The 27,799-nt window shown below is 42.6% G+C and overlaps 1 protein-coding gene and 1 long non-coding RNA gene across 4 annotated transcripts in view; one reads left to right on the top strand and one right to left on the bottom strand.

The window, feature by feature from the left end:
- Positions 1-27,799, top strand: part of LOC132523837 (uncharacterized) — a 60,209-nt gene that overhangs the window by 2,045 nt on the left and 30,365 nt on the right. Inside the window, exon 3 of one of the 2 annotated variants that reach the window (XR_009541665.1) lies at positions 2,522-3,881. The exons of the other annotated variant lie outside the window; for it this stretch is intronic. This is a non-coding gene — a long non-coding RNA (uncharacterized LOC132523837). Of the gene's footprint in view, positions 1-2,521; positions 3,882-27,799 lie in introns of those variants that run through there. 2 annotated transcript variants of the gene reach the window in all.
- Positions 1,501-27,799, bottom strand: part of XPO7 (exportin 7) — a 60,882-nt gene continuing 34,583 nt past the window's right edge. For both annotated transcript variants that reach the window (XM_060155573.1, XM_060155574.1), the window contains exons 9-28: positions 26,710-26,829; positions 24,843-24,989; positions 23,906-24,078; positions 22,147-22,340; positions 21,586-21,691; positions 19,129-19,264; positions 18,539-18,612; positions 17,293-17,373; positions 16,305-16,368; positions 15,784-15,892; positions 14,702-14,808; positions 12,336-12,424; positions 11,490-11,597; positions 9,232-9,314; positions 8,844-9,058; positions 8,473-8,611; positions 6,467-6,627; positions 5,011-5,109; positions 4,346-4,473; positions 1,501-3,111 (exon numbers count right to left, since the gene is read on the bottom strand). In XM_060155573.1, the coding sequence (XP_060011556.1) occupies positions 3,018-3,111; positions 4,346-4,473; positions 5,011-5,109; positions 6,467-6,627; positions 8,473-8,611; positions 8,844-9,058; positions 9,232-9,314; positions 11,490-11,597; positions 12,336-12,424; positions 14,702-14,808; positions 15,784-15,892; positions 16,305-16,368; positions 17,293-17,373; positions 18,539-18,612; positions 19,129-19,264; positions 21,586-21,691; positions 22,147-22,340; positions 23,906-24,078; positions 24,843-24,989; positions 26,710-26,829 (2,427 nt within the window). In that variant the 3' untranslated portion in view covers positions 1,501-3,017. The remainder of the gene's footprint in view (positions 3,112-4,345; positions 4,474-5,010; positions 5,110-6,466; positions 6,628-8,472; positions 8,612-8,843; positions 9,059-9,231; positions 9,315-11,489; positions 11,598-12,335; positions 12,425-14,701; positions 14,809-15,783; positions 15,893-16,304; positions 16,369-17,292; positions 17,374-18,538; positions 18,613-19,128; positions 19,265-21,585; positions 21,692-22,146; positions 22,341-23,905; positions 24,079-24,842; positions 24,990-26,709; positions 26,830-27,799) is intronic.

Raw genomic sequence — 27,799 nt, 5'->3', positions numbered from 1 at the left:
CATTAGAAAAATGATACTTGGCTGAAAGTCCTTGCTTCTTAAAATCTAAAAACCTAAAATTTCATCCCACTATACTTTAGTGGGAACAAATAACCCTATTTGTTGGCAGAGCCAGCAAACCAATATATACATACATACATAGTACAGTTTAATAATCCGCAGTCAAGACTTCAGGTGTTCTGTCAATGTACAGTTTGTGTCAGGAAATACTGTCAAAAGACACTTGACTTGATGCCCAGGATAGCCTAGACGGTAATAAACTCATGCTTCAACTGAATAAAACCTCCACAAGATGTCTTGAGGAAACCAAGGTTTAGAGATAACTGGCCTGCACATTTACTAGGTTGAGTCATGTGAAATTGCTGATAACTGATCAGAAAGAAAGGCTGTTTTCTGGGTAACCCTCTTATAACTGTCAATTAAGAAAGGAGCAGCTTCACTGTTTAAAAAGTTTGATGTGGTTGGGGAAGATTTTCCCCATGGCAGTTAGTCATGACTGGACTGTGCTTAGGGCTGCACTGAGGAGACACCAGCTCTGGTGAGTTTCTTCTGAAATTGTTTTTGTGGAAGGAAAGGGAGGGGTATGGGGTTTTGCTGGTCAATCAGCAGCTCAGGATAGTTGGGGGAGACGGTTTCTTCTTCAAGTACCCGTGAGAAAGTTATTTTTTGGTCTTATTTACTGCAGAATTAGAATTCCAGGTCACTGGAACATGTGACTGGTGTGTTCTACATATTAATGCAGCCTGACCATTTTCTATTCGGTTTAGAGATAGACTTGGCTAAGATGAATCAATTCTATTTGCCTTCCAGCTATTAGAATACATTTTTTTTTGGGGGGGGGGCCTGTGAAATAACTTTGGGCCAGAGACCGAAACAGCAGACAAAGGTAGCAGTATGTGTAGTGGACAAGAGTGGCTCTCTAGAGTCTGTGATTATTGAATACAACTCTGCATTAAGGTACAGGTAGGTATCGCAGAACCTTAATACTTTTCAGTGTTCCTGGCAACTAAATTCTTTAACACCTAGGCACTACATAGCATGGGGGATGAGGAACAGTCCCTGTTCCTGGTAGTGTTCTTCATTTGACAGTTCTGGCTCATGAGGTCTGCCAAGTATTTTGGGGGATAAGACTTATCCTTGAACTTGTCGGGGTCTAATGAGTGAAACCCAGCCCACATTAAGGAGCATATGTCAGAACATTAACTAAACTGGGATTTCTGCAATTATTCTTTCTTGGTTACCACCTGGAAGCTCGTAAAGTGGCTTCACTTTTATAACTGTGGACCCAGCACATTTTTTATATACAGATATATATCAACTAAATGAATCCTATTTTTAAATGACATTGAGTCAGACTTAGTCCAATGAGAAGCTAATTTCACAAGGTTGAGGGATGCCTGTCACCCACTGGGTTTTAGGAATGCATGTTCCAAACATCTTCATGAGTTCAGAGTGAGACATGTCCCTGCAGACACACTAGACTTGATTGCTGAAACCAGGTCAGTAGAAACCATTGAAGTTTATTGGCGGTCACAATGCTTACACTGTATGCAGCAAACACCCTTACAAGTCTATCCGCAACCTGATCACGCAAGAAAGGATTCACCACACAGTCGCCAGAGGAGAAGGAAAAAAAAATTAACAGGCTTGTTTCTGGGGGTAGAGGAGAGAAATAAAAAAAAAACCTAATTGATGAGTGTCCCATGGGCAAGAGCTGAACTAGAGATGCGTACAACTAGCAGCAACAATTGTGGAAAAAGTACAAGGCAAATAGCTTTCTCCATTAATTTTCCTCCGTAGGTTAATTTTTTTTAATATTCAAAACATTTATTATGGTTTTCATTTTATAAAAATGTATATTTTTAAAGGGGTGGGAGAATGTTAAATACTTCATGCTAGGTAGACCTTGTTATTAAGAACCCCTCCGCTGTAGTAACTTCCTCCAGTTCATACATTCACGAGTGCAGGGTACATATATAAATATCCACACGCACACATCCACACACACTGCCTCGAGGGCTGGGGAAGACTAAACGTTATTGGCCACACACGACTGGGCCTCTGGTGGACTCATCCAGATTGCTCAACAGGAGAGCAACTGGCTTAATTCCTTCTCTCTGGTCTCCACTTTTACAGAGACCGAGAACCCTAAATCATAGAGTTACATCTGGCTTTTAAAAGCAAGAGGCATATGTCTGAGGATGGGGATAAGCAAAGTGGGAAAGAGGATGAAGCTAAGAACACCAAACACTTTTAGCTGGAGTTGTCTGTCACCGCAAGAGGCCAAGGGACCTAGGGCAGCATCTAGGTTGAAGGGGGAGGGATGGTGCTCCGCATGGCTTAGAGTTCCTAATAACAAGGGTGATACAGTAACAGGAAGTGATAATTTGGGGGGCAAGGAAAGGGTAATAAGAAAAAATATACATTTGGAATTTTTACTTTTTTTTTTCTTTTTTTTCTTTTTGCCTCTCTACACTGTGTCACTAAATATATCTCTGCACGTTCACACATCCTCGTCCAGTAAAGCTTCAGGCCACCAGAATACACATTTTTTCCTCACTCGCATACATAACCCCTCACATCAGCATTGGTGCACTAGACTCTGTAAAAATTTTTCAGTCACACTTTGTTTTTAAACTTGAGTCAATATAAACCTTGTTCAAAATGTTATGAAAAAATGTACATGTTTATACAAGGCAGGTTGTGACAGGACACTGGGGTTCTTTCCCCGTGGGCGGCCCCAGGAGGAGGGGGCTGGAGTCTCACACATTTGTGTCTCTATCTCCTCCCACCACCCTTCCCACCCAATCCCCCAGGAACCAGCAGCGCCCTGCCCCCCCTAGTGAGTGCACTCACACCCCTATTCCCTGGGGAAGAAGCTAGTTGACCTTTGCCATTTTCCCCACACCCCTGGAGGAGGGGGCCAGGATCAGCCAGGCCCTCTCCACTGTAATTGTTCGCCCCTCTGGGCCAGACCAAAGGGACGCTGCTCTGTACAGGTAGAGTCCAAGGAGGTGTCAGCTCATCATATCATTGCTGTTCACGCCGTAAGTGGAATTCTTCATCGAGTCGTTGACTTCTCGACGGAATGCTGACAGATTCTGGGTGAACCTACAGAGAGGATGCATGTAGGTTGGGGGAGCAGGGTGGAAGGGAAAGATCTTTGCCTAAAATGTTTCTAGCAGACAAGTGCCTACTGAGAGGCAGAACGTATGAATCGGTTGTTTCTAAGGTCAGTTAATCTCAGTCTTAAGACTTTAAGGGAAAGTTTGGGCTAGTTTTGCACCCCTTTCTACCTGACAACTTCATGGCAGGCCTCGAGATCTGGTCAAATCTGGGGCTCTGAGGATCACCTTGGGTTCATGGCAGCACAAAAGGAATCTCACTGACAGAGACGGGAAGTAACCCTCACAAAGTGAGAGCTGGGAGAGGATGAAGCTGTCTCATTTCTTAATGCCAAGAGACCTGTGCTGTCCAGTATGGCAGCCATTAGCCACACGTGGCTGTAGACCACCTGAACTGTGCTCAGTGCAACTGAGGAACTGAATCCAATTAAAAGAAATTTAAAATTCAGTTCCCCAATCGCACCTTAATTAAAATGCCATTTTTAAATTAATTAAAATTAAAGAAAATTTAAAAATCAATTTAGAAAAACCTGACGTTCAATTCAGTTATTGGACAACTTCTAAGTATGTTTGGAACAACTTGAGTATGGGAATCTAATTGCAACTGTAAGTTTTATGAAATCTAAATACAAATCAAGTATTTCCGATGAAAATGTAGCATATGGGGCTTCCCTGGTGGTGCAGTGGTTGAGAGTCCGCCTGCCGATGCAGGGGACACGGGTTCGTGCCCCGGTCCGGGAGGATCCCACATGCCGCGGAGCGGCTGGGCCCGTGAGCCATGGCCGCTGAGCCTGCGCGTCTGGAGCCTGTGCTCCGCAATGGGAGAGGCCACAACAGTGAGAGGTCCGCGTACCACAAAAAAAAAAAAGGTAGCATATGAATTGAGATGCCCTGTTAAGTGTAAAATACACAGGATCTTGAAGACTTAGTACAACAAAAAGAATCTTAAAATTCTCAATTTAAAAATATTGATTACACATGGACACATTATTTTGGATACATGGGTTAAATAAAATATATTAAAATGAATGTTGTCTGTTTCTTTTTAGGCTTTTTAGTTGTGGCAACTAGAAAATTTAAAATTACTTTGTGGCTTGCTTTTCTATTGGGCAGCACTGCTTTAGACGGCCTCTAAAAGACTTTTAAGGAGTCTCCCTCATTTCAATGATTTGAAAAGTAACACTTGCCTAGGGTTTCTTGCCAGAGCCTTCTACACTCACCTGTCTCTGTTTTTCGTTAGAAGATTTCGCTCAATGCCTTCCATCAGGTTTTCGAAACACAGATGCATAGCCTGCTGCTTCTCTGGTGGCTGGCTGTTCACGATACTGTTCCTTAGGTCAGAAAAATACTGTAGGGCAAAGTGGGGGGGGGCAGTAAGGAGAGAAGATGGGGAAAGGCTGACTAGCCCTCCATCATCTGCAGAGTGGAAGGAGTGTTCTCCTCCAAGAAATGGAATATCTATTAAAATTGGATACTTGGTTTTTCTTAAAGTTCAAGCAAGCACCTGTAGGATAATATATCTTTATCTTACTTAAAAATCTAGAATTTTAAATTTGTAAATGCTGTGAGGGTCATCTGATCCAGGTTCTTCTTTTATAGGAATCTCTAGACTTATTTATGTCTGTTTATGGCAGAGCTGGAACTAGAACTTAGGCCTTAGGTGCTCTGATTTCTAGGTATCTTCTCTCCTTGTCACACTTCCTCATCCTTTCCCTTTTGTCTGAACTGCCACAGGTGCTGACTTCTAACCGTTAAGTGATTATATGCCTTTCAGAGCATGAATAGGACATGCTCAGAGAATGGGCCACTTTCCCTCTTTCACCACTGTAGGGTGTTGCTGTAAGTGTTTCTCAGTGCCCTGGACACCAGGGAGCTGTTCTCTTACCTTTTCATTAAGTAGTATCAAGCCGAGTAGGGGTCGGGACATAGACCACTGGTTCCTACAGTCTTCGAAGATGATGATGTTCAGCACCGTTGACAGCATCTGGAAATGGAGAATCTGAGGCAGTGACCTAGTGTGTGGCTACTCAAGATAGAATTACAGATTCCAAACAGGTGTTTATTAGGTTGAAGGTCTTTTCTATCTAGAGTAAACCAGACGAATATTTCATGAAGCTTCATTTAAATCTTCTATTACAAGGTAAGTTTTGTTTCTAAGATACTTCCTTTCTTGTTCTTTAAATTGGTTTGAAAATTCAATTAAAAATGGGCCTTTCCAGTTAACCTAGAGTTTTGTGGGTAATGGGATGGGTCAAGTAAATGATTATAATAGGCAAAATCACCTTGCACTATAGCTCCCAGGATCTTTTCTCAGAAGAGAGAGCTTTATAACATTTTGGGGATGTTCACTACTCCTTTAGAGAACAACGTAGACAAAGATGAGATTGGTTAAAATATTATTGGCTAAAAGTCTACTTCCATTGATTCTTTTTCCTTATGTATTTTTATCTGGTACATTCCTGCAAATCTTATTTTTGAAAAGATGTTGCATACAAATAAAATTAGGGTAAGCATATGGTTTGATCTCCACATGGTCAGTTATCTCTTTTTGTCCTGCACTTTTTTTTTTGCAGTACGCGGGCCTCTCACTGTTGTGGCCTCTCCCGTTGCGGAGTACAGGTTCCGGAAGCGCAGGCTCAGCGGCCGTGGCTCACGGGCCCAGCCGCTCTGCGGCATGTGGGATCTTCCCGGACCGGGGCACGAACCCGTGTGCCCTGCATCAGCAGGCGGACTCTCAAACACTGCGCCACCAGGGAAGCCCCTCTTTTTTTTTTTTTTAAATTGAAAGCAAAGGTGGTACAATCTATTTTTGGCTGCGCCACGAGGACTGCGGGGATCTTAGTTCCCCAACCAGGGAACGAGCCCACGCCCTTGGCAGTTAAAGCTTGGACTCCTAACCACTGGACCGCCAGGAAATTCCCTGTCCTGCACTCTTGTTTCTGTTTTGCAAGTGGCAGTACAAGTTTTACAGCTGGATACTGCTAACTCATGCTCCATTTACAGCAATGGATGAGCAAAGTCACTGTCACGGAAGGAGGATAGTGCTCATGGGACAGGCCCAAGGCATGGGGGTTAGTGTGACACTCGGAGAACAATTCAGAATTTGATTTTTTCAGATTTTCTATATCCATATCCAGTGATTACTCAGGTAACTGAAAATCCACTGCAATTTTAAGGTGTAAAATTCACCTTGGCAGCATTAACCAGGTGAGATGTTAGTCAGACTCTTCATCTCGCTTGGCCTCTCCTCTCTCACAGAGAGGTTCTCGCACCGTGGGACACCCACACTGCCTCCTAGCCCTCATACTCCTCCTAGCCCTCCTAGCCCTCATACTCCTTACCTGCTGGATCATCTCTGGATGCTGCTGCATGATATGCAGAAAGCGGTCACTCTCCTGGTTCAGGGGCGTTGTCCTCTTCTTGGTGCTACGTGAAAGCTGCTTGAAGAGGTATGTCACAATGTGGTCCAGGCAGGAGCAGCAGCCTGTGCATACCATGGTGTCTGGAAGAAAGAGGGGGAGGGGTGGAATAGAGCAGGGATGCTAAGCTGCTCATGGTGACTCGGGTGAACATAAGTTGCCCTTAGCTGAGCTCCCACAGAGGTCCCCAGTCAGACTGGGAACTGTGGTCAGTGCAGCCAAGACCACGGCTTGGGATGCTGCCTGTTAACCTCTCACCCTCATCATACAGCAAGGTCCAATTCTAAGTTTGAAAATGAGCCTGTCACAATAGATAATAGTATAAACAATATTGAAATTATTGACTCAATATGATGTGGATTTATGTCTTATGCTTCATAAAAAATATCAAATAGCTTACAATATAGCAAGTATTTTTATTGTGCCAGACATTGTGCTAAGGACTTTACAGGTTATCATCTCTATTTCATCCTCTTGAGAACTCCAGGAGGTAGGTGTTCCATTTTACCAATGAGTAAACTGAAGTTTGGAGAGGTTATGTGACTTGCCTCCAGGTCACACTGCTAGTCACTGGAAGAGCTGTGATTAGAATCCAAGTCTGAAGTGTGAGCCTATATTCTGAGTTACCTGGGTGACTGTCACTAAACTAATACAGCCTATCAACACCTACAGTTCGTTAGAGTGGGGCGCTGTAATATTTGTTTATCTATAGCATCTCTGGGGGAGTGTGCGGTGGGAAGCTGCAGACTTGTCTATTCATTTTATTAAGGGGACACTGCAGCACAGCCTGCAGACAGAGCTGACTAGGTGAGGCACAGGCCACAGGCCTAAAAGAGTAAAGCATGCTGCTTCCGTTCATGCAGAGGTCCCTCTATTTTCAAGAAGCTAAAAAACAGCCTTCCAAAGCAGGGTCTGATACCCCGGCTGGACTGTTCTAGATACGGCTACGCCCCCTGCTGGAGGTAAGTGCGTATCAAAGAAGTGGCCCAGAGCAGAGGTGTGGCTAACTCACCACAGCAGACAATCCAAAGTCACTCTCTGTGCATTTGCAATATTTTGTGATTATTTTGCAGTTGACTTAATCTTCCTATTTATGTTTTGCTCAGCCTAAGATAAAAATGTACTGTATTCTCTGAACACATACACACTGACTAAGACTGCTGGAATGCAGCTTGGTAACAAAATGGTTGACAAGAACCAGGTAGAACAGGATGAAAAGACTTATGGAGCTAGCTGTGTAAAACCTTCCACTGCCCCAAGGATAGAACCCAAACATACTGATATGGCTTAAGGGCAGCCTTTGTGATCTCCAGATTTGCCCCTGCTTCTCTCTCTCCCTCCGGCTTCACTTCATTCCCCCTCTTCTCTTCTGCACGAGTGTGCCAGCCATCTGGATTTCCTGGGTTTTTTTTTGCCAACAGGTGCTAGTACTTGCAGTTCCTGCTGCTAGGAAGCTTCTTCCTCCACTAATCTGATAAGGCCGGTTCACCTGTTAGGTTTACGCTTTGATGCCAACTCTTTCAGCCAGCCTTGCAGGACCCTACCTCCTCAAAGCCAGGAGTTTAGGTATTCTTCCCGAGCCCTCCCACAGCACTCCGTACCTACCCTACTGCTGTGTGTACACAGGTAAGGGTGGTAAACAGGCAGTTGTCTGTTTACATGTCTATTTCATCTACCAGATAAAAAACTCCTAAAGGACAGGACTGATTACTGTACCCTTAGTGCCAAGCACAGTGCCTGGTCCACAGGAAGGCATCACTAAGTATTTGCTGCCTGAGAACGTACCCATGAATTATACACTCTGTTGTTAGGATGCGCTCCCCAAAGCAGTAATCCTTTTGGATGCTGGGGCAAGACTCTCTCTTCTGTTTAGCTAAGTGGTAAAAACCAACCAACCAACTCACCCGCCCGCCCACCCAGGTACTTACCAAGTGCAGTAAGTCCTTCAGAAATGGAAGAGAGAATATACATGATGACATGAGGTTCCAGGCTTGCAATAAAGTTCATGTGGTCCTGGGTCAGGACTTCCAGTAGTGAATAGTAAGACTGGCTGAGCTTGGGGTAATCCTGTGGGAGAAGGAGGACGAAAATCGGCTTAGCTGCTGTGTACCTCAGCATGTGTGGAGCAAGATCTTCAGTAAAATAGCTTAGCTCCCTTCAGACGGGAAGACAGAAGACCTAGGTGGAGCCAGCTTCTAGTTCTTCAGAGAAACATTCAATCATGGTCTCAGCAGGAAAAAAAAAAAAAAGACTGACATGACGTAGGGCTCGGATCCTGTCAACGACACTTAGGGCTTACCAGGAGGTCGCTGTGGGGAATAGAGAGAAGCAGCTTGATGAAGGTCTGTAGAGCATTGTCCAGGGCGTCATCCCCATAGAGACGGAAGACTCCAAAATTGACGTAACTCCCACTGAGAGCAGCCTTCAGCATGGAGAAGCAGATGGAGATGCCCTTGAGCTTCAGTGCATAGACCTGATCCTTTGGGACCTCTCCTAGTGTCAGGATGCGATTGCCTGAGTAGACAAGATACACATTTACTCAATCATGTGGTAACTGACAGTTCACATACTGCCTCAGTCCTCTTGGCACCAGCTGGCGCTGTGACACGAGCGTATGAGACCCACACTGCAGAGTGGTGACTGAGCTGGAACTCACTTCCAGGGTTCTGCTCCTCTTAAGCACTTACCATACATTGTTATCATCTTGCTGGTTTCTCTGAAGAGTAAGATGCCATTGGGGGAAGAGACATCAAACTGGAGTCGCTGGGATCTGAGCAGAGAACACAGAGGAGACAAAGTCAGAGGTATGTTGCTGGAAGACTAGGCTACTTCAGGCTCTCCCCTGAGTACATTAGGTGATACTTTTTGCACGAAGACATGCAGATTACTTATCCTAATGTGAAATAACCAAGTTAACCCAAGATAACAGTGATGTGGCTTGTATCTTGAAGACCAACATACTAGATTCAAGTTCTGCTGCTCAAGCTGAAAACGTTTAAAAGAAACAAAGAAAATGAGGCAGTAGATAAAATTATTCTCTTAAAATTCTCAATTTGCTTAAAGTTTAGCTTTTATCACAGTCACTTCTTGGTCGTACTAGCTCACAGCCCTTCAGACTTTAATCTACATTCACCTTTACAGCTTCAGTGGCAACTGAAGGAGGGGTACGAGCATCGTGTCCACTTTAGAAGAGGAAAAGCTGTAAAGGAACTGAGAATGTTACAAGGGGAGTGGGGTCAGGAGGGCAGACAATGTCGACAACCTGAGTTTCGGGTTCCTGACTGTGCCCTAGACCAGAGCTCCTCCTCCTTGGTCTGTTCTCCTGCTTAATGAGCGTCACGGACCTCATGGCTGCTAAGGCCTCAAACCCAGAAGTCCTCTTGATTCTTTCTTCCTCCCCTCCCTACACAGAATCCACCAAGATCCAGCTCTACCATATGCCCTGAACCCACCCGTCTCCCGTGTGGTCCTTCTGCTTCCACTCCTGCCCCTGTAGTCTCATTCTCCACATGTAGCCAGAATGAGACCTTTAAATAATGTCAATGATACCGTTTCAATTCCTGCTTAATATACTCCAGTAGCTTCCCGTGTAATGAGAGTACACGCCATTCTTCACTACTGCTGTACTAAGTCACCACACGATCTGTCTGACTCGTCGCCTACCTTGACCTCCCCTCCTTCACCAGGCTCCAGCCAGTGGCATTCTGCTGTCTCAGCAAGTTCATCCCATCTTGGGACCTCTGCACTTGTTTTCTGTTTAGAATGCTTTTCCCCCTTATCCTTGCAGGGATACCAGAATCTTTCTGCTCATTCATATTACCTTCTCTGAGAGGCCTTCTCTCCTTCCAATTCCCCTCTGTTTTATTACCTTATTTAACTTTTCATAGCATGCACCACTGTCTGAAACTACCTTCCACACTGCTTTTTACTGTCACCCCCCAGAATGCACATCTAAGTGGGCAGAGGTTTTGTCTGGCACAGTCGATATGAAAGTGCCTAAGTGGCAAAGAGTAGATGTTCTTAAATGTCTAGTGTATAAATGAGTAAGTCTTAACTATAAGCCTCATGGGAGGCTATAGCTTCTATGAATATTACCCACTTCTTCACTAAGACAGTTTTAAAAATTATTAATTCTCAGGGTGCCTTAAGAGGCAGATACAGACCTGAAATCCTAGTGAAGTCAAGGTGCTAGAGTTTTCTTTCCTTTCCATCCCTAAGTTGCTGGGCAAATCTAGAATGTGGTATTTTGGAAATCTTTCTCACTTTTAAGATAAACCTTTACCAATCCAGCTGTAATCTGCCCAACAAATCCCTTTCTGCAGAAAGAGTGTTGAGTGTTCTAACGTGTCTGCATCCCTCTCAATAGTCTCTATGAAATGTGAACTATAGAATGTGATGGACGTGGCACCATCACTAAATGTTAACTTTTATACATGTGGGCAGGGAAATCAGAATTTTGGTCGCCAAATTCACTTCTCTTAAGAGTGGCTATCTTGAAACTTTTTTTTTTTTGCGGTACGCGGGCCTCTCACTGTTGCGGCCTCTCCCGTTGCGGAGCACAGCCTCCGGACGCGCAGGCTCAGCGGCCATGGCTCACGGGCCCAGCCGCTCTGCGGCATGTGGGATCTTCCCGGACCAGGGCATGAACCCGTGTCCCCTGCATCGGCAGGCGGACTCTCAACCACTGCGCCACCAGGGAGGCCCCTTGAGACTCTTTTTAAAGTGACTTATTTCCTGCATGCAGCTATGGCATTGTGTGGTTGGGGACACCCTTCTTTCAAACAAATAAAAACATACACTATAATCTTTTAGAGGTTTTCAAATTTTGATAGCAGTGAATCTTAATATCTTCCACAATCTGCTGAAAACACTAGATAAAGCAAATTATCTTAGGGATCTTTCAGATAAAAGGGCAGCTGTACCCTTTGAAAATCTCCCTGCTTACCTATTATGAACCAATTCAGCCATTAGCTTGAGCACAGGTGTGGTACAGGCTGGATCATGGTACCATAGCTCAATTGCCCGCTGGAGAATTGGCATGTAGGATGGGTAGCTGTAAATGAAAAGCTAAGGAAGAATTCTGAATCCAGAAAGGTACAGAACTTACAATAATTTCTCAGCACTGGTCAAGCACAGTCTGCCAAATTATAGTTCTCTAATTTCCCGTCTCTTCCTTGCTAATCTTAAGAGTCTTTCTAACCAGAAGGTGCTAAAGCGATGTGTGTCCTTTAACTTGTAATAGGCATCTAATGACACACTGTAATTTACATAATGCCTTTCTTCTGAGGAGCACAATGTATTTCATATTGTTCTGTCCTCTTACCACTTCTGTAATGTGACAGGGGAGCAGCTAGTTCCTTTACCTAACTATCCGAGAGACAGAGGCACTTAGATTTGAAGTGATTTGCTGAAGGTTATGAAGTTAGTAAGGTCAGACTTTCTAATTCCTAGTACAGCTGTCTTTTTTTAGTAGATTGTAATGTCTCTCTTTTCTAAGTGTAGCAAAATTCCCATGCAACAATTCCACAGGCATGTATATAACTGGGACCCAAAAGAGAAACTGAGAAGCCACCTCACTCATTTCCCAATCTCAGTGACCAAAGCAGGCGGCATCATATTATTGGACCACTGTGGAATGACAGCTTACAAGACATATGGCAGGCCTTCTGGGTAACTCTTCACCTTCTTTTGCCTCACAACTCCTTCCCCCCACCTTCCCTGATGACTTCATCACCCATTCACACTCCAGTCAAGGCTTGCTGTGGTACGCTCCTAGTTTGAGTTAGGATACATCCATTCAAACAGCATCATGAAGCTGGTCTTGGCATTGAAGGCGAAAGCTATCCCTCTCAGGTCTCTTACTAGGCCAACTAGAGTTCGCTGTAGTAGAAGGCAAAAATATGTTAAGATACAAGAAAAACCAAACCTGTAACCACCTGATGGGGATTTCACATATCTGTAATCAAATTGTTCCTCCCATCATTCAACAAATACTCCTTCCCAAATATTCTCAATCGATCTCTTCCATACTAGAATGGAATCTCTTCACTTGGAAAATTAATTTTGGAAGCTTTTTATTCCAAGAGAAAGGGATGGTTCCTGGCCCATCATGGCAAAAATAGAGGCTGATAAAATTTTAAGACATTAATGTGATAAATCATATGTAAAAAGGAGAAGAGCAAAAAAGCTTATTCAAGAAGAATAAGGGAAAAAAAAGGCAAAAAAGTACATACAAGAAGAGGGAGAAGAGGCATATTCCTAAAGGTCTGGTCCACATCTAATTACAAAGGTGCCAGTGCCACAGGAATGCAAATGTAGACTCCGCCAGAAGCAAGACAAGAGTCTACAGGTATCTGCCCTTTGGTTGGGGTGTCTGGAAATTAGACTGATGTGCCGGATCTTGGACCTATAAAAGTACTAATACTATACTTTTACAGAAAAAGAGTGAGACCCGATGAGGTCAAATAATTTGCCCATAGTTGTGCTGGCAGGTGGCAAGAGGGCCAGGATTAGGACTTACAACACCAAGACTCCAAATCCAGTGCTCTCTTTCTCAGCAGAACTTTTACTAGTGGGCTCTGAACAGCCATAAAAGCGCTTTCAAAAGCTAACAGTCGTCAGTAGGCACAGTTGGGTATTCTGACTCATTTATCAAAAATGTCTGCACTTCTGCTAACAGTCTGCTTTAAGCAAACAGTTCTATTCCTGAACAGATACCATAAGCTCAAATTTAAGTCTAAGACATGGGCAATCTAAAAGACTTGTTATATGAGGCACGACAGAGATATGGTGATGGTTGTAGTTCATGGCCAAGGTGGTTCTTTCATTAATTTTACTTGTTTTTTGATGGGGGAAAGGGCTGATATTCACTGATATCCCTCATTTATCCTTGACAGTGGTTGATACTCTATCCTGTTATTGATCTGTTCCACATTAACCTTAGCTTTGAATGGTACCCATCTCAGACCCCAGAACGCTGAAGTAAAGAGGAGCGAGTTGGGCAAATGGTGTTGCTCTCTGACTTCCCTGCTAATCTGGAGAGAGAAAACTAAGAGGCTTTCTAAAGATGAAAAAGGAGAATTTTAGAATGTCAGGTAAAGTCTGGCATTTTGGGGGGCAATACCCCTGAGCTATTTGGTGGGTCTAAAATTCAGTATCAGTATCATTATGAACACTGCAAAAAAGTCCTACAAATATTAATAGTCTAGTGTTTTCTGGTTTTGGTACAGAGATCCATAGGTAAAGAGAGCAGGTGTGCATGAAGTAAAAAGATGAGGAAAGCAAAAAACCAAGAAATGACCATTCTGACAGCCAGAAATCAATAACTAAAGGTAACTTTAAAATTCCATTTGTATGGAAATTCACAAACCCTTCTAAATGACTCGTGGGTCAAAGAAGAAATCTTAATGGAAATTAGAAAATACAGAGAACTGAATGCTAATGGAAAATGTTACCTACCAAAACCTGTGGATTCTGGAGACCTGTTCCACAACAATATGAATATACTTAATGCTACTAAACCATTCACTTAAAAATGGCTAAGACAGTAAGTTTTATGCCAATTAAAAAAACCAAAACCAAAACCAAAAAGTACTTGTGGAATAATATACCTAGAGGGATATTTATAGTTTTAAATGATTACATTAGGAAAGAAGGGCTGAAAAGAAGTTACAACCACAGAATAACACCAAGGAAAAAGTATGAAGATAAAGAGTAGAAATGAATGAAATACAAAACACAGATAAAATGGAGCTAAAACAAAGCAAAAAGTAACAAATCTCTGGCAAGACGTCTAGAAAAAAGAGAGAAAGCACTAATAAGCAGTATTGAAAATGAAAAGGGGGCATAACTAAATATACAACAGAGATTAAAAAGGCAATGAGAAAACATAAAATAACTTGATGCTAATACATTTAAAAACTTAGATAAAAAATCCTAAGGGCTGTTTTAAGAACACACTTTAACATAAAAATAGAGTTTATAAACTTACACTGGTTCTTCTATTTCAAAATCCTTGGAGTCCAAGAGATTGAGTAAAAAGCTAAATTAGTGGAAAATTTATGGATAAGCACTATTTTCTGCAGTGCTACCCAATCAAGTCTCTCTCAGGGACTGCCCTCAACCAGAAGCTGATCAATCAGTGGGTGAAGGACTCACCTTTGCCTCTTGCTCGTTGAAACTATTAGTACTAAACATCTGGGCCACAGCCTCAAACGCTGCTGTGAGCGGCAGCATGAACTGCTCATACTGATCTTCATCCTCTCCTGCAAGGAAAACAAGCCGGGGTGTGACCCCAACAGAAAAAAATGCAAGGCTGTGTATGCATGGAAAATAAGATGGTATGACAGATGAGTAGACCCAAGGATAATTCAGAGGGGGTCCCTTGATAATCCCAATAGGTACTAGTAGCAATTTCAGAATAAAATGTATGTATAGAAATAATTTTTAAACTAGAAAAATCGTCACGGCAGAAATCATCTAGTCCGGGGATGCCCCAATTTTTTCAATACTGAGATTCAATATCGGAGATTCTGATGTGTACAACGTACTGTGTTGCTTATGTTTCCTTAATTGAGAACTATAGTCAGTTGAGAAAGGACTGAGGCTGGGGTATGAGAACTAGATGAGACTTGAACTTCATTCGGGCGCTTGTGGAGAGGCCCTTCTTTTTATACCTTTCTTTTTGTTTTTTTAAGTAATCTTTCGTAAATATAGAAGGTTTTATAATGTAATTTTAGTAGGATTAAATTTAAATAGCTAAAAAATTATGATACTATTAAGCTTCAGTTTATAAGTTGAGCCCAAACTGCTAATATCACAACCAGAGCCAGAAAGGTGCTTAAGCTCTCCTGGTTCACATGTGCCAGTGAAGTGGGTACTGAGGAGTGCTGGCCGGCTCAGGTGGGTTGCACCTCAGTGTGGGAGGAGAGGATTATCTGGCTAACAAGATGCATTTAGGAATTCTCAATTCCCTTATTTTATAGATGAGAATTATGAATAGAATTTTAGAACCACTGCACATCAAATGAAAACTTCAGACTCATACTGTTTTTCTCTTCCAGTTACAGGGACCATGATAGCATGATCTGTTCTTGGTGAAATCAGACTGTCAGTTCAGCTAGTTTTGTTACTGTTGAAACAACAAAAAAGACCTCCCCCACATCTAGTTTTCTAGCCTCAAGTGAAAATTTAGAACCATGCCAGATTACTTCATGAGCCTCTAGGACTTATTGCAGTACCTAAATCCACCATGAGGAGACGCCCAAGTGCTGTGTAGAAGGTAGTTCGACACCGCATGTCTGTCAGGTTGGACTGATTGTTAATACCCAAAAATGAAAAGTGCTCGCTCTATTGAAAAAAAGAAAACAAGTTAAAAAGATAAAAACATGGGTCAGAGGTAGAATGCAAGCCAGTAATTTCAGAATTACTGAGCCCTTTCAAGCTAATGGCTCTATTATCATTCCTTAAGGGTGTAAGGGGTATTAAAAATTTTTAAAAAAAACTATTGTTATTGTTACCTACAACTAACTTATCTCCATATGAGTAACAGTCGGTGACTTCACCATAACTCAGGTTAGCTGGATCCCAAACAGCAGCTCTCACGACAGTAAGTGTAACCTGGCAGTGTGACAGGAGTCAGGGCACAGCCTTTGGCGGCAGCAGCGCCGAGGAGCTCAACTTAAACATCTCCCTTGTTTGCTGAGAGAGTGTGTGTGTGTGGCTGGAGAGCAGAACCAGGACGAGGGGCTCAAGCACTCACCGTGTGATTGTTCAGCATGAACTGTACCGCACTCAGCTTCACCAGTTTCCTTACACTACTGTATGTAAAGACAAAGGAAGAGGGTCAAGGAAAGTGTGATGCAAACTAAGAATCTTTAATGCAGGATGCACACTTTCTAGGTTAGAGTACTATGAATTCCATACCCAGCTATCTTATTTTTCTTAACCATTTGAGTATGGCACTGCCAGATGGGAAAAACAGGTGTTCTCTTTTAAGCAGAATTTAACTGATTAGTGAGAGAATACCCATACCAAAGTCCTATCTGTAAGAAAAGAGATAAAACTCAGCAGTTTCCCCCAAGAATCATGATATCCTAGAGTAGCTTTTCTCAATGGGGCTTCTAAGAGAGAATTAAGCCCTAAAGCCCACGTCAGGCATCCACTGTGTGGTGAATTAACCTCTCTCCTATGCATTTAGAATGAGACTAGCTATGTACGATCTTTGGGAGAACTGAGAAAAAAGTCACTCAGATCATTTTTATAGGGTTTACTTCTCTTGCAGACCGCTGGTTGTGAAAGGCTGTCTTAGAGCAATTCAACCTTTACAGCAGACTGAGTCCAAGTCAAGAGGAAGTGTAGTGGCTACTTTTATTGCAAAGTTTGTAATCAGGCAGCTTCTACCTATAAGCTGATAGAAAAATTCAGATGGACTTTGCTGCCACCTATGCTAAAACCTTGTTTACAAAGAGTGTGTACCTATCAGACAGACCTGTTGGGTATTTCTGGATCTTAGAGATAGACAGGAATTAATCTGTGGTAGACTATTAGCTTGTCGGTTGGCTCATTTTTTAGGGTCTGGAATTATTCCTGGATTCTGTCTGGGTATTGTCTTTGGTTCCTATGAGAATGGAAGATACTTAAGTACACATACAGCTAAACTAAAAGAGAAATGGAGGAGGCCATGATCTCTAAGACTGTGGCACTCCACAGTTCCTGTTTCGCCCAGAAGCCAGCTTAGAAAAGGATATCCAATGGAGAGGTCATTGAGAAGCTGTAGTGTCTTGGAGGTGATTGGTTCACAACGGCCCCAGTACTTCAGGTTGGTGATGCTGGAGGACAAAAAGAAAAAAAAAGCAGGAGACACTTTTGATGTGCCTGGTATCTTTGAGAGTTGGGAGAAGAAGAAAATCATCCATCAAGAGTCACCACACATCTGCATCACCACTTCACAGACATCACAACCACAAAAAATGGGTATAAAATCTCCGTACTTACATTTGGTTGACTAGAAAAATTATCCTTCAGATAATCTTCACTACTTGGTTCCAAAGCTACACTGGCCCATACCCAGGCCCTTGGAATTCTGGGGCACTCCAGGGCTGATTTCTGCAGCAAGGGTAAGAGATTTCTGCGGCAGTGATAACATGCAGACGTATGCAATTCTGCACCTGCACCATCCACTGTCAGCTGCAGAATTCTAGTAGCCCTTGCTTCTGGGTTCTTGGCTGGCAGAGTCCTTTAGACCCCCTTTGCTTTTTTCATCTTAAATGATTAACCAGCTCATGGATACGAGTGTTTAGGATTGGGATGGTTGGAAGGAGGCAAAACGTCACATTGCACACAGCCCTGGGTAATATATTTATTTGGCTCCTAATGTGTGCTTTGATAAATTGAGCTCCTAAAAAGGGGGAAATGTAAACAAAGGGGCATAACTTAAAAAACAAACAAACAAACAAACAAAAAATAAAAAAGGGCCAATCAGGAGCTCCAACTTTGATGACAATCCAAACAATAGCACTAGATTTTGGAGATTCAAGACTCTCGAAGGGTGTTATGCTTCTTGAGAGGAGTAAGCCTTGTTTTAGAGTGGGGCTCTGCTCCTGGGGGCACACCTAGTGGAAATCAGTGCCAGAAAGTGAAAGCCCACTCTGGGCATCCTGGCAGCAGGGTGATCTGGTGAGGAGCTGAGCACCAATCGCTGGGGAGGAAGGTCTGTTTTGCTAATGCCATGGCAGGGCTTCACCCGTGATTCCAGAGGCTGTAGATGAGATTCCGTGTGAACAAAATGAAATCCTTGCCTGTACAAGCCTGGAATGCTCTGGGGCCGGGCCATATCTCTAAGCACAGCTTGTCACACACTCAAATGCACAATTTTCTGACGCAAACGATCAATGCCGGAATACCAAGGCACTGGCAGCACAATGCCAAGATCACATTTTACAGTTGCAACAGGATTGCAAGGGACTCTTGCTGATGGCAAGCCAAAACACTTACATTTTTCCTATGAAGACGCTTAGGACCATGGTCTCATCATTCAAGCCCAGAACTTCTGAGAGTCGGCGGTACAGCTGGTGGTGTGTTTAGGGAAGAGAAAGTAACCAGAAAATATGGATTAGAAAAATCATATCCCAGTATTGTTTTGTCCTCATTCAGGAGCCTAAGATATAAGAAGAAAATGGACAACAATGCTGGGGAAGTCTTTACTGAAGGAATGAGCTAGTTTCTAAGTATTACTAAATACTGGATAGATGCTGAGTTATCTTCAACCCTGAAATTACAAAAAGACTGTCAAAACCTTTTGTTGTTCTGAACATCAACTCATGTACAGAGACTGAGAATTGCCAATTTGGGGGAGACCAACAGATGTTTTGACTGGTCATTTATTAAGCACATGAAGTACTAGAAAAATGGACCCAATTTTTTGATGAGTCTCCCCAAATTCTACAGACCGAGAGGAGCTATTTGGTTTATCCTGATACATGAAATCTGGAGATTGCATCTAAACTGCTCTCTGTCATTTCTCTTAATCAGAAATGCCACAACCAGAAGTGAGAACTAAATGGAGCCAACTGAGAGTCTGTTACCTTAGAGGATTTCTGCACCTGGTCCCCAATGTAGATCTTACGAAACTGTTCAAAAAAGCTCAGCATGGCCAATTCTAGTTTCTCGTTACCCGCCTGAGCCAAGCGAGAGTCTGTTAGGTTCATCAGCTGGAGCACCCTAGAGGTGGAAGAGCAATGATTCTCTCAACAGCAGGATATCCTGGTCACTGCAGAAAACCAACCTCCCCTGAAGTAGGCACACGTCCCCTCTCCTCACCCATCCTATTGGAAAGGCATTCTCTGCAGGCTCTAAGCTCCACTGAGGGAACAAAATTCTCCATTTCTGACCTACAGGAACCTCAGCCGAGGAGTATGAAGGACCGGTTACATGTTTAAAACTTCCAGTCGCCCGAGACTGTAGATGGAGGCAGAACTCATAATTGCTTAAAAATAGTGGAAAAAACACTAGTACCAGGGTTATGGTCATCCTTGAAACTTCTGTGAGACCCTGGGTAAAGCAATTTATTTTCTGAGCCCCACTTCCTCATTTATAAAATGAGGTCAATTGGACTAAATACCAGTGGCTCTCAATCTTTTTTCTCATGGAGCCATAAAAGGAAAGGAGACACATGAAGGACGATGTTCACAGGCAGGTGACACTTCCAGGGACCAAGAGCAGATATGCTACCTGTGACTTCATCCCTCTTCCCTGCACCCATCCCCTCAAAAGAAAGCATACTGGAATGCTGGGATGAATAAGAATGATGCGATTACAAGTGAGTCACTTGGCATTTTGATAGTGAAAATAGGTAACAAACTATTTGTGACATCATGAGTGAATTGGACTCATTCATCGTGTTGGAACACTCAAGTTGAGAACCAGTATATGAGACACTGTCTAAACTCAATCTATATTATGACACACAGTATCACAGCAGGCTACAGAATCAGAAAGGTATTGGATTTCATCTTTATTAAATCTTTGATCAACTCTTCAAAAAATGCCAGTGTGATATGCCGTGGAGACTTTAGTCAGGATTAAGGCACCTAAGGGCAGATAGGCATCTGACAGATAAAGTGGGGGTGGAAAGAGACCAATGGGGATTTTCAGAATAAGAATAAAAATTATGGATTGAAATGTCTGGGGACCAATAAATTCTAAGGCATCATGTTAAAATGTGTTTATCTCTAAGGAGAGCATCTGAAAGTTTAGAACCCTTCAGGGTAGCAGTTCTCTGCAAGGTAACAAAACCACTTTCATAAAAATACTAAAACATTATTTGCCCTTTCACTCGCATTCTCACATGAGGGCTGCAGTGAGGTTTTCCAGAGGCTGTAAGACATGTGATATCACAACAGACTGAATGCAGAAGCAGAAAGGAGAATCCAGCTGACTTCTACTATGCCAGACATTAAAACAAAGCCAGTTTTCTCATTCACTTCTTCTGAAAAAATAGTTATTAAAAACAACATTATGGGGCTTCCCTGGTGGCATAGTGGTTGAGAGTCTGCCTGCCGATGCAGGGGACGTGGGTTCGTGCCCCGGTCCAGGAAGATCCCACATGCCGTGGAGCGGCTGGGCCCGTGAGCCATGGCCGCTGAGCCTGCGCGTCCAGAGCCTGTGCTCCACAACGGGAGAGGCCACAACAGTGAGAGGCCCGCGTAACACACACACAAAAAACAAACAACAACAACAAAAAATAAAACAACAACGAAAAAACATATGTTGACATGAAATGGGCTTATTGTTATTTTTAAACAAATTCATAAATATTTTAAAAACTTCTCAGTTTTACTTTCTAATACAATAAGTATCGATAGATACAGCTTACATAAACAGAAGCTCTTTGAGGGCCTCCATACTTTTTAAGAAGGTAAAGAGTCCTGAAGAAAAGGTTTGAGAACCTCTGCAGGCTATTAAAAAGTCCTGCCTTTTTATTTCTATGTTAAGTAAAGTTTCAGAAATCACTAAATGCTCATTTACAGGTTTTTAGTAAGATTAGAATCACAGACACGAAGTAACTTGAGATCCTGTATGAGGGAAAGTGTATGGTCAAGAGATTTGAAAGGCTGTAGAAATTCTGTAATTCCATTTCTGGGGATAGTTGAAGACCCACAGCTTCCTATTAGACTTACTCTGGTAAGGCAAAAGCAGTCCACATTTCATTAACTCTGAGATGCTGCACTTAAACAGAACTAAAAGCTACTCTCCACTCTGTATCCAATATGCTTAATTCTATATCCATCATTTCCTTTGCTGAATTACTGCAGATGGTTTTTTAGTAAGGACTGCAGGCATGGTTGTTGCTGTACTTAATAAAAGGTTTGAATTTGAACTTGTAACAGTTCTTCATGGTCAATCAGCTTAGATTATATTTATATTCTATAAATGGGGAGAAATGCACTAACAGAAGCATGTCAAGTTCCCTGGTCTCACGACCCAAAAGGGGGTGGGAGGGTCATAGCAGTGAAATAGAAAGCCTCCATGGGAGCACTTACCGACAGACAAGCTCACCGTCCATAGCATCTTGCTCATCAGTGCTGGCAAAAGAGACCCGGCCACCAATCACTGCACCAATGATATAAACCAGCCACGTCAGCCTTCCTGCAACAGGAAGAAGACCCATTAGTGTCACCACCAGTGATCATTTCATGAAGAAATTCCACACTGTGAGGTTCATTTCTTACTATGAGCTTCCTTAATCTCAAGAAACTGAAAAAGTCATAAAGTTTAACTTTTCTTCCAGAGAATAGCTACTCCTCTGCTCCGGTAAGGGTGATGCCAAGGGCGAAATTCATTAGATGACCAAGGCTCCCCTATCAGACAGGGTCGTTATTTTTACAGTGCAGTACTTTCTTAAAGTTAAACATACCCGCTGCAGGTATGATTTCAGGTGCTCCTCCCTAGTTCCCTGTGGCATTTATTATCAAATATTCTTCTGTGTGTATGGAGCTAACTGATGATGGAAGAATTCTGGGGGGAAGGGTGAAAGAGAGGTAGCAACGAGCGAAAGCGTGCTGACAGCACCTTCTGCCAGGCCCAGTCCACTGTCCACTCACCCTCCTGCACTGCAATGTCCATGGGGCTGGCGCTGGCACTCTGGAGCAGCTCCTGATAGGACTGGGCAGACTGGTCAAACAACTGCACGAGGAGTGCACACGTCTTCTCATATTCACAGCGCCCGATTGTAGACAGCTGGTCCAACTGCTGCTGGACCAGACCTGTATCCTCCAGGGGATCTTCCAGTCCATCTCTACTCCCAAGGGAAGAAGGAAGGCGCTCTCTTAAGATATGCCTACTGATTTCTCTGCCGCAGCAGTTCTCCTCCATTTATCCACCCCGTGCCGTTGTAGAGGCCCAGATCCCAACCCCACTTTTTACCAAGGAAGGAAGGTGTCTCAACCTAGCATCAGTCTCCTGTAGGTATGCTCTGCCCATTGGTGTCCAGTCTTCCAATTCCCAGTTGCTTAACATTTGTCTGCCATGATCCTCTCAGTCCTATGCTTCTCACCCCTAAAAGCTCTTGGTTCTCAGCCTCGTGTTTGTTCCTGACTATAGTAAACTTTGTGACTACAAGTAACCTGTCCCTTGTGTGAGGCCATTGTGACCACATGTGTTTTGGAATTCAGAAATCTTCAGATTTTAGGGAGGCACTATGATGCTTCTACCATGTAATACGAACCCTCCCTGGGCTGTGGCATGTCAAATACAATATTCCTGTAGCAAAATGTATAAATATTATGAATAGTCAAACGAAGTAGAATTAAAAAAAAATGACTATAGGGCTTCCCTGGTGGTGCAGTGGTTGAGAGTCCGCCTGCCGATGCAGGGGACGCGGGTTCGTGCCCCGGTCCGGGAAGATCCCACGTGCCGCGGAGCGGCTGGGCCCGTGAGCCATGGCCGCTGAGCCTGCTCATCCGGAGCCTGTGCTCCGCAACGGGAGAGGCCACAACAGTGAGAGGCCCACGTACCGCAAAAAAAAAAAAAAAAGTATTTGATTCTGAGCAAATTAAGAATCTGAGTTAAAAAAACCCCAAAACACCCCAAACCTTCAAAGTCCAAGTAAATTCCCCTGAGAAATAGCCAATGAAAAAAGTATACAAGATAAGTCCCTACACAAAGAATAGCCTCATTCTTTTTTTTTTTTGGCCACGCCATGCAGCAGGTGGGATCTCAGTTCCCTGACCAGGGATCGAACCCATGCCCCCCACAGGAAGCTCAGAGTCTTAAACCATTCCCCGCCAGGGAAGTCCCTAGAATAACTCCATTTTACATAGGTCATTTCTAAAGGGTCTGACATTTCTTTACTATAGACTTCTGGTCCAGTTAGTAGTCAAGGAAGACAGAAACCATGTGTCAGTATAATGCAGTCAGTGATCGGCTGCCTGGAATTCTTACATCTTCTAGTAAGCTCTGCATTGTGTAGCTTATTTATCTACTCATTTCTTTAGAAGTTCACATTAAGCACCTATATTTTACACATCATAATTGTTGTCATCTATAGCTTATAAATGCTTCTCTCATGTTTAAAGGAAATCACTGGCAAGGACAAACATTATACTGATATACTTTGTATTCAAAGATACTGCTATGGTTGGTGAAGTAGGGACATGAATAGGATATTAAAGAGAAAAACTCTTCTTTTGGACTTTATGCTCTCCTCAGCTATTGTGCTAACGTGAAAAAAATGCCCATTATGGTGTTAGCTCCGATATGACTCATATCAAGTACGCTTTTGCCAACTGGGTGTCTGATCTCTGGCAAGTCGGATGCCAGGATACCTGTGGGGAAAGAGGGAGGCTGGCCCAGTTTCCTTACCTCAGTATGATGTGCACAGATTCCAAACGGGATGTGATGTAGGCTTTGGTGACCTCAGGAGTGTAAGTCTCCAGCATGTGGGGCTCTGTGGCTTTCACGTATGGCACGGAGGCTGCCAGCCGCTGCCACAGGCTCAGGAGATAGTGCACGCTATTTGGGGCAAATTCCCAATGCTAAGGAAAACCAAGAGAATAGGAGGCATAGTTCTCATTTTTGTACATAATACATTAGTCCCATGCCATCTGACACAAAGGATAAAGAGTTTTCTTAAAAAAAAAAAAAAAAGAGAGCGAGAGAATGAGGATAAACTTTGATGGGCTTTGTTCTGTGCATGGCAACTAGTCTAATGTGTTTAGTGGTATTTCAGAGATTAAACATCCAATGACAAGAGCTGTTTTGAGCTGGCTGAGTAACTGGCTCTCAAACATCAGTAGCACGAGCATCTCGTGGAGAGCTTGTTAGCAACAGAGACGCCAAGCCTCCACCCTGGACCTAGTGAGCCAGAAATTATGGGGGTAGGACCCAAGCACCTGCATTTCTCATCAAGCTCCCCAGATGATTTTGATGCAAGCCATCGCCTGTGAGAACCACTGCCTACACATGACTAAGAAAGAGAGGGCGCTGAGTCTCTCTTCACTCTTCTGCCCAGCTCCCTGTTCCAATCTTGCCTTTTTTGGGGGACTACAAGGGAATTCTCCCAGTCTTGAATCTAAATATTACTCTTGCAGTTCCCTTATGCTCCTCTAACCACACTCCTTGAACTTCTGTAATGTGAATGAGTAGGCTGCAATAGTAAGCACTCTGTGCAGGGTTGCCCTATACTTACATTCACTTCTGCCAAGGGAAAAAAAAATTCTTACAAGGTTAAATAAAACCAGTGAGTAAGAGAAGAGGTTCCAATGTTTAGGAAGAAAAGGACAAGCAATTAAAGACAAACCTGTAGGCTGGTCACTGTGAAGTTAGCTATCAATCGGATGACCTCAGGGTAGTTTTCCACCTTTACTAGTTCTCCCAGTTGATAGTTACTCTTCAATCGGGCCAGTAGTCTGCAAAACTCATGGTAATTGTTTGGGTCTGATAAACTCTGGTGACAGCACAGGGAGGAAAATAAAATGTAAAATGTGGTTCATTATACTTCTTCCCGAATGACATCTGGGATGGCATGAGGAGAGGGGGGAATCTGCTGCAGGTCATCATTCAGAATGACACATTTGTATAATGTTTAAAAGCATTTTTTTAAAAAGTCACTTTTAAAAGGGATTATTACATCTATTATCTCATCTGTCCATAATAATCATCCTGTGAGATGGGGTTATTAGCCTCAATTGGAAAAGTCTGAAACAGAAGCCCAGGAGGACAACACTACTTGCCCAGGGCTGTAAAGTTGATTAATGGCAGAAAACGGGCACGATCTAAGATGTGACTGGTCTGTTTGCTTCCCACCAATCAAATGAAAAGTAATGAGATTTTTATTTTCACATCTGTCAAATCTGTCATTAAGCACAACTAAACTACAGTAGCAAAGTTACACAAATATTTCATATATTATATCATCTTTGCTACAATAAACATACTCCTATATTAGTGTGTTTATGTATTTTATTATATACTTATATCAAACACTTTTCATCTGTTTGCATACTACACCAGCATACTTGTTTCCTTACATATGTCCTCCTCTATTAGAGAAGGAGGGCAGGTTTTGTTTTGCTGCCACTGAGTCCCTGGCACATGGTAGGCGGCTCCATACAATTTGTTGATAGAATAAATGAATTTTTAAAAAGAGGGAGAGAACAGAGTATATTTAAAAGTGAACTGTTTTTATGATATTTTCTAGTGTGAAGAAGAAATACTTAAAAAAAGGAGGTGTTAGCTGAGTCTCTGGGACTGAAAAAGACAAAAAGGGCAACTGAGTTATGGAATAAATATTTGAACGAGAAATAACTCCCCTCCCACCTAAATGTAGCCCTATATACTTAGGTAAATAATTACATTCAAAAAAATGGAAATGAAAACAAAAACCAAATTTTAGATTCTTAGTTTCTTTGGGAAAAATGACTAGCTCTGTCCTTGTTTTCCTTCAAAGTGATCCCTTCCCTAAAATAATGCCATTTGCAGCAACATGGGTGGACCTAGAGATTGTCATACTGAGTGAAGTAAGTCAGACAAGGAAAGACAAATATCGTATGATACTGCTTACATGTGGAATCTAAAAAAAAGGGTACAAATGAACTTACTTACAAAACAGAAGTAAAGTCACGGATGTAGAAAACAAACTTATGGTTACCAGGGGATAAGAGGGGGAGGGATAAATTGGGAGACTGGGATTGATATATACACACTACTATATATAAAATAGGTAATAAGAACTTGCTGTATAGCACAGGGAACTCTACTCAATACCTTGTAATGGACTATGTGGGAAAAGAATCTAAAAAAAAAGAGTGGATATATGTATATGTATAACTGATTCACTCTGCTGTACACCTGAAACTAACACAACATTGTAAATCAACTATACTCCAATAAAAATGAACAACAACAACCAAAGGGGATCCCTTCCCACAATTCCTACATTCCTGAAGCTAGAGGATACAAGCTCCTCTTCTGGGTATTATTTAAATCTACAAAGATTAAGATTCACTTAAATCTTCTGAAGATTTAAACAGACTGAACTGTTTTCTATGATTTCTGCTAAGTGTGACCTCTAGATTGATTTTTCTTTGGAGCCGTAACAGATAGGCATATACTAATCATACACACATATACACACACAAATAAAAATACATTCTCAAAAATCTTACCTGTGGGTTTTCCAGTATTCGTTTAACACCATCAACAAGGTGAGAGAGAAACTTGGCCCTCTCTGCATTGTTAAACAGGGATCTTCTAACTGAGGCAATCTGTACTAAGCAGGATAATACCTAAAGCAGGGCACAACCCAAACACAAATGATCAAAAAGATTGTATAGCTATTTTCATTACCCTTTCCCCTGCTGTAAATATTCTTCTTTACATATGGCACCAATGCTGTTCTTTCAACCCCTGCTACCATTATAATGATATAAAAAAACGATCAAGGGGGATGTAGCTTAGGATATCTGAAACAGCTTTATTAAAAGAAAAATAAAAAGAGCATCAGATCCAGGTTGATTGTAACAACTAGTTAAATCCATAGTTTGGAAATTCATCTACGTTTTATTCTTTGACCACCCTGATGGCTTCTTTGATTTGTGTTTAAGATATATATTTAAAGCTTGAAAATACCAAGCAATTCATAGTTTAAATAATGCTTTAGATTTAGTTTTTTTTTCTGTTTTATTAAGGCCTTTTGGCTAATCAGCCTTTGCTCTGTAGTGCTATAATGAAATAACCAAGTCAATCTGTGCCCTAAAGAAAACAGATTTTATAATGAAAACATTTTCCCCTTTCCCCACTGTGCTAGATATTTATATTCTGTTTGCCCCTCCAGATCTATTTTCTGCCCTTCTCCTCCCTGCTCTGCTCCCTGGGAGGCTGACCTCTGTTGACTAACAACAGCCAAGTTCCCTTGCCTTCTTGCTTCTCATTGGCTTCAACCACTGGAAAGTACCAGCAGGAGATCAAGGGCAGGAAGAAAGAGGAGCCCCCTCCCCATCCCCAGCTGGGCCATGGTTGGCAGAGTTTCTCTACCCCTGGTGAACAGTCCTCCCCTAAGTCCCAGCTTCAGCTCTCTCCAGGGTTTCTTTCCCTTGCCCCTTGAGGCTCCCCACTATTGCTAGCCCCAGGGGGTGTACATCACCACCCCTTGTTGGATTCCCTTAATTTTGCCCACCCCTTTACAAACAGTCCTTTCATTAATTACCCTTCTTAAGTGTGTTACCTTTTCCTGAAGTAAACTTAACGATACAAAAA

This window comes from Lagenorhynchus albirostris, chromosome 7, assembly GCF_949774975.1.
Source record: "Lagenorhynchus albirostris chromosome 7, mLagAlb1.1, whole genome shotgun sequence".
Classification (NCBI taxonomy): Eukaryota; Metazoa; Chordata; class Mammalia; order Artiodactyla; family Delphinidae; genus Lagenorhynchus; species Lagenorhynchus albirostris.
Note: the sequence above shows the minus strand (reverse complement) of the source record. Positions and strands in the feature narration are given on the sequence as shown.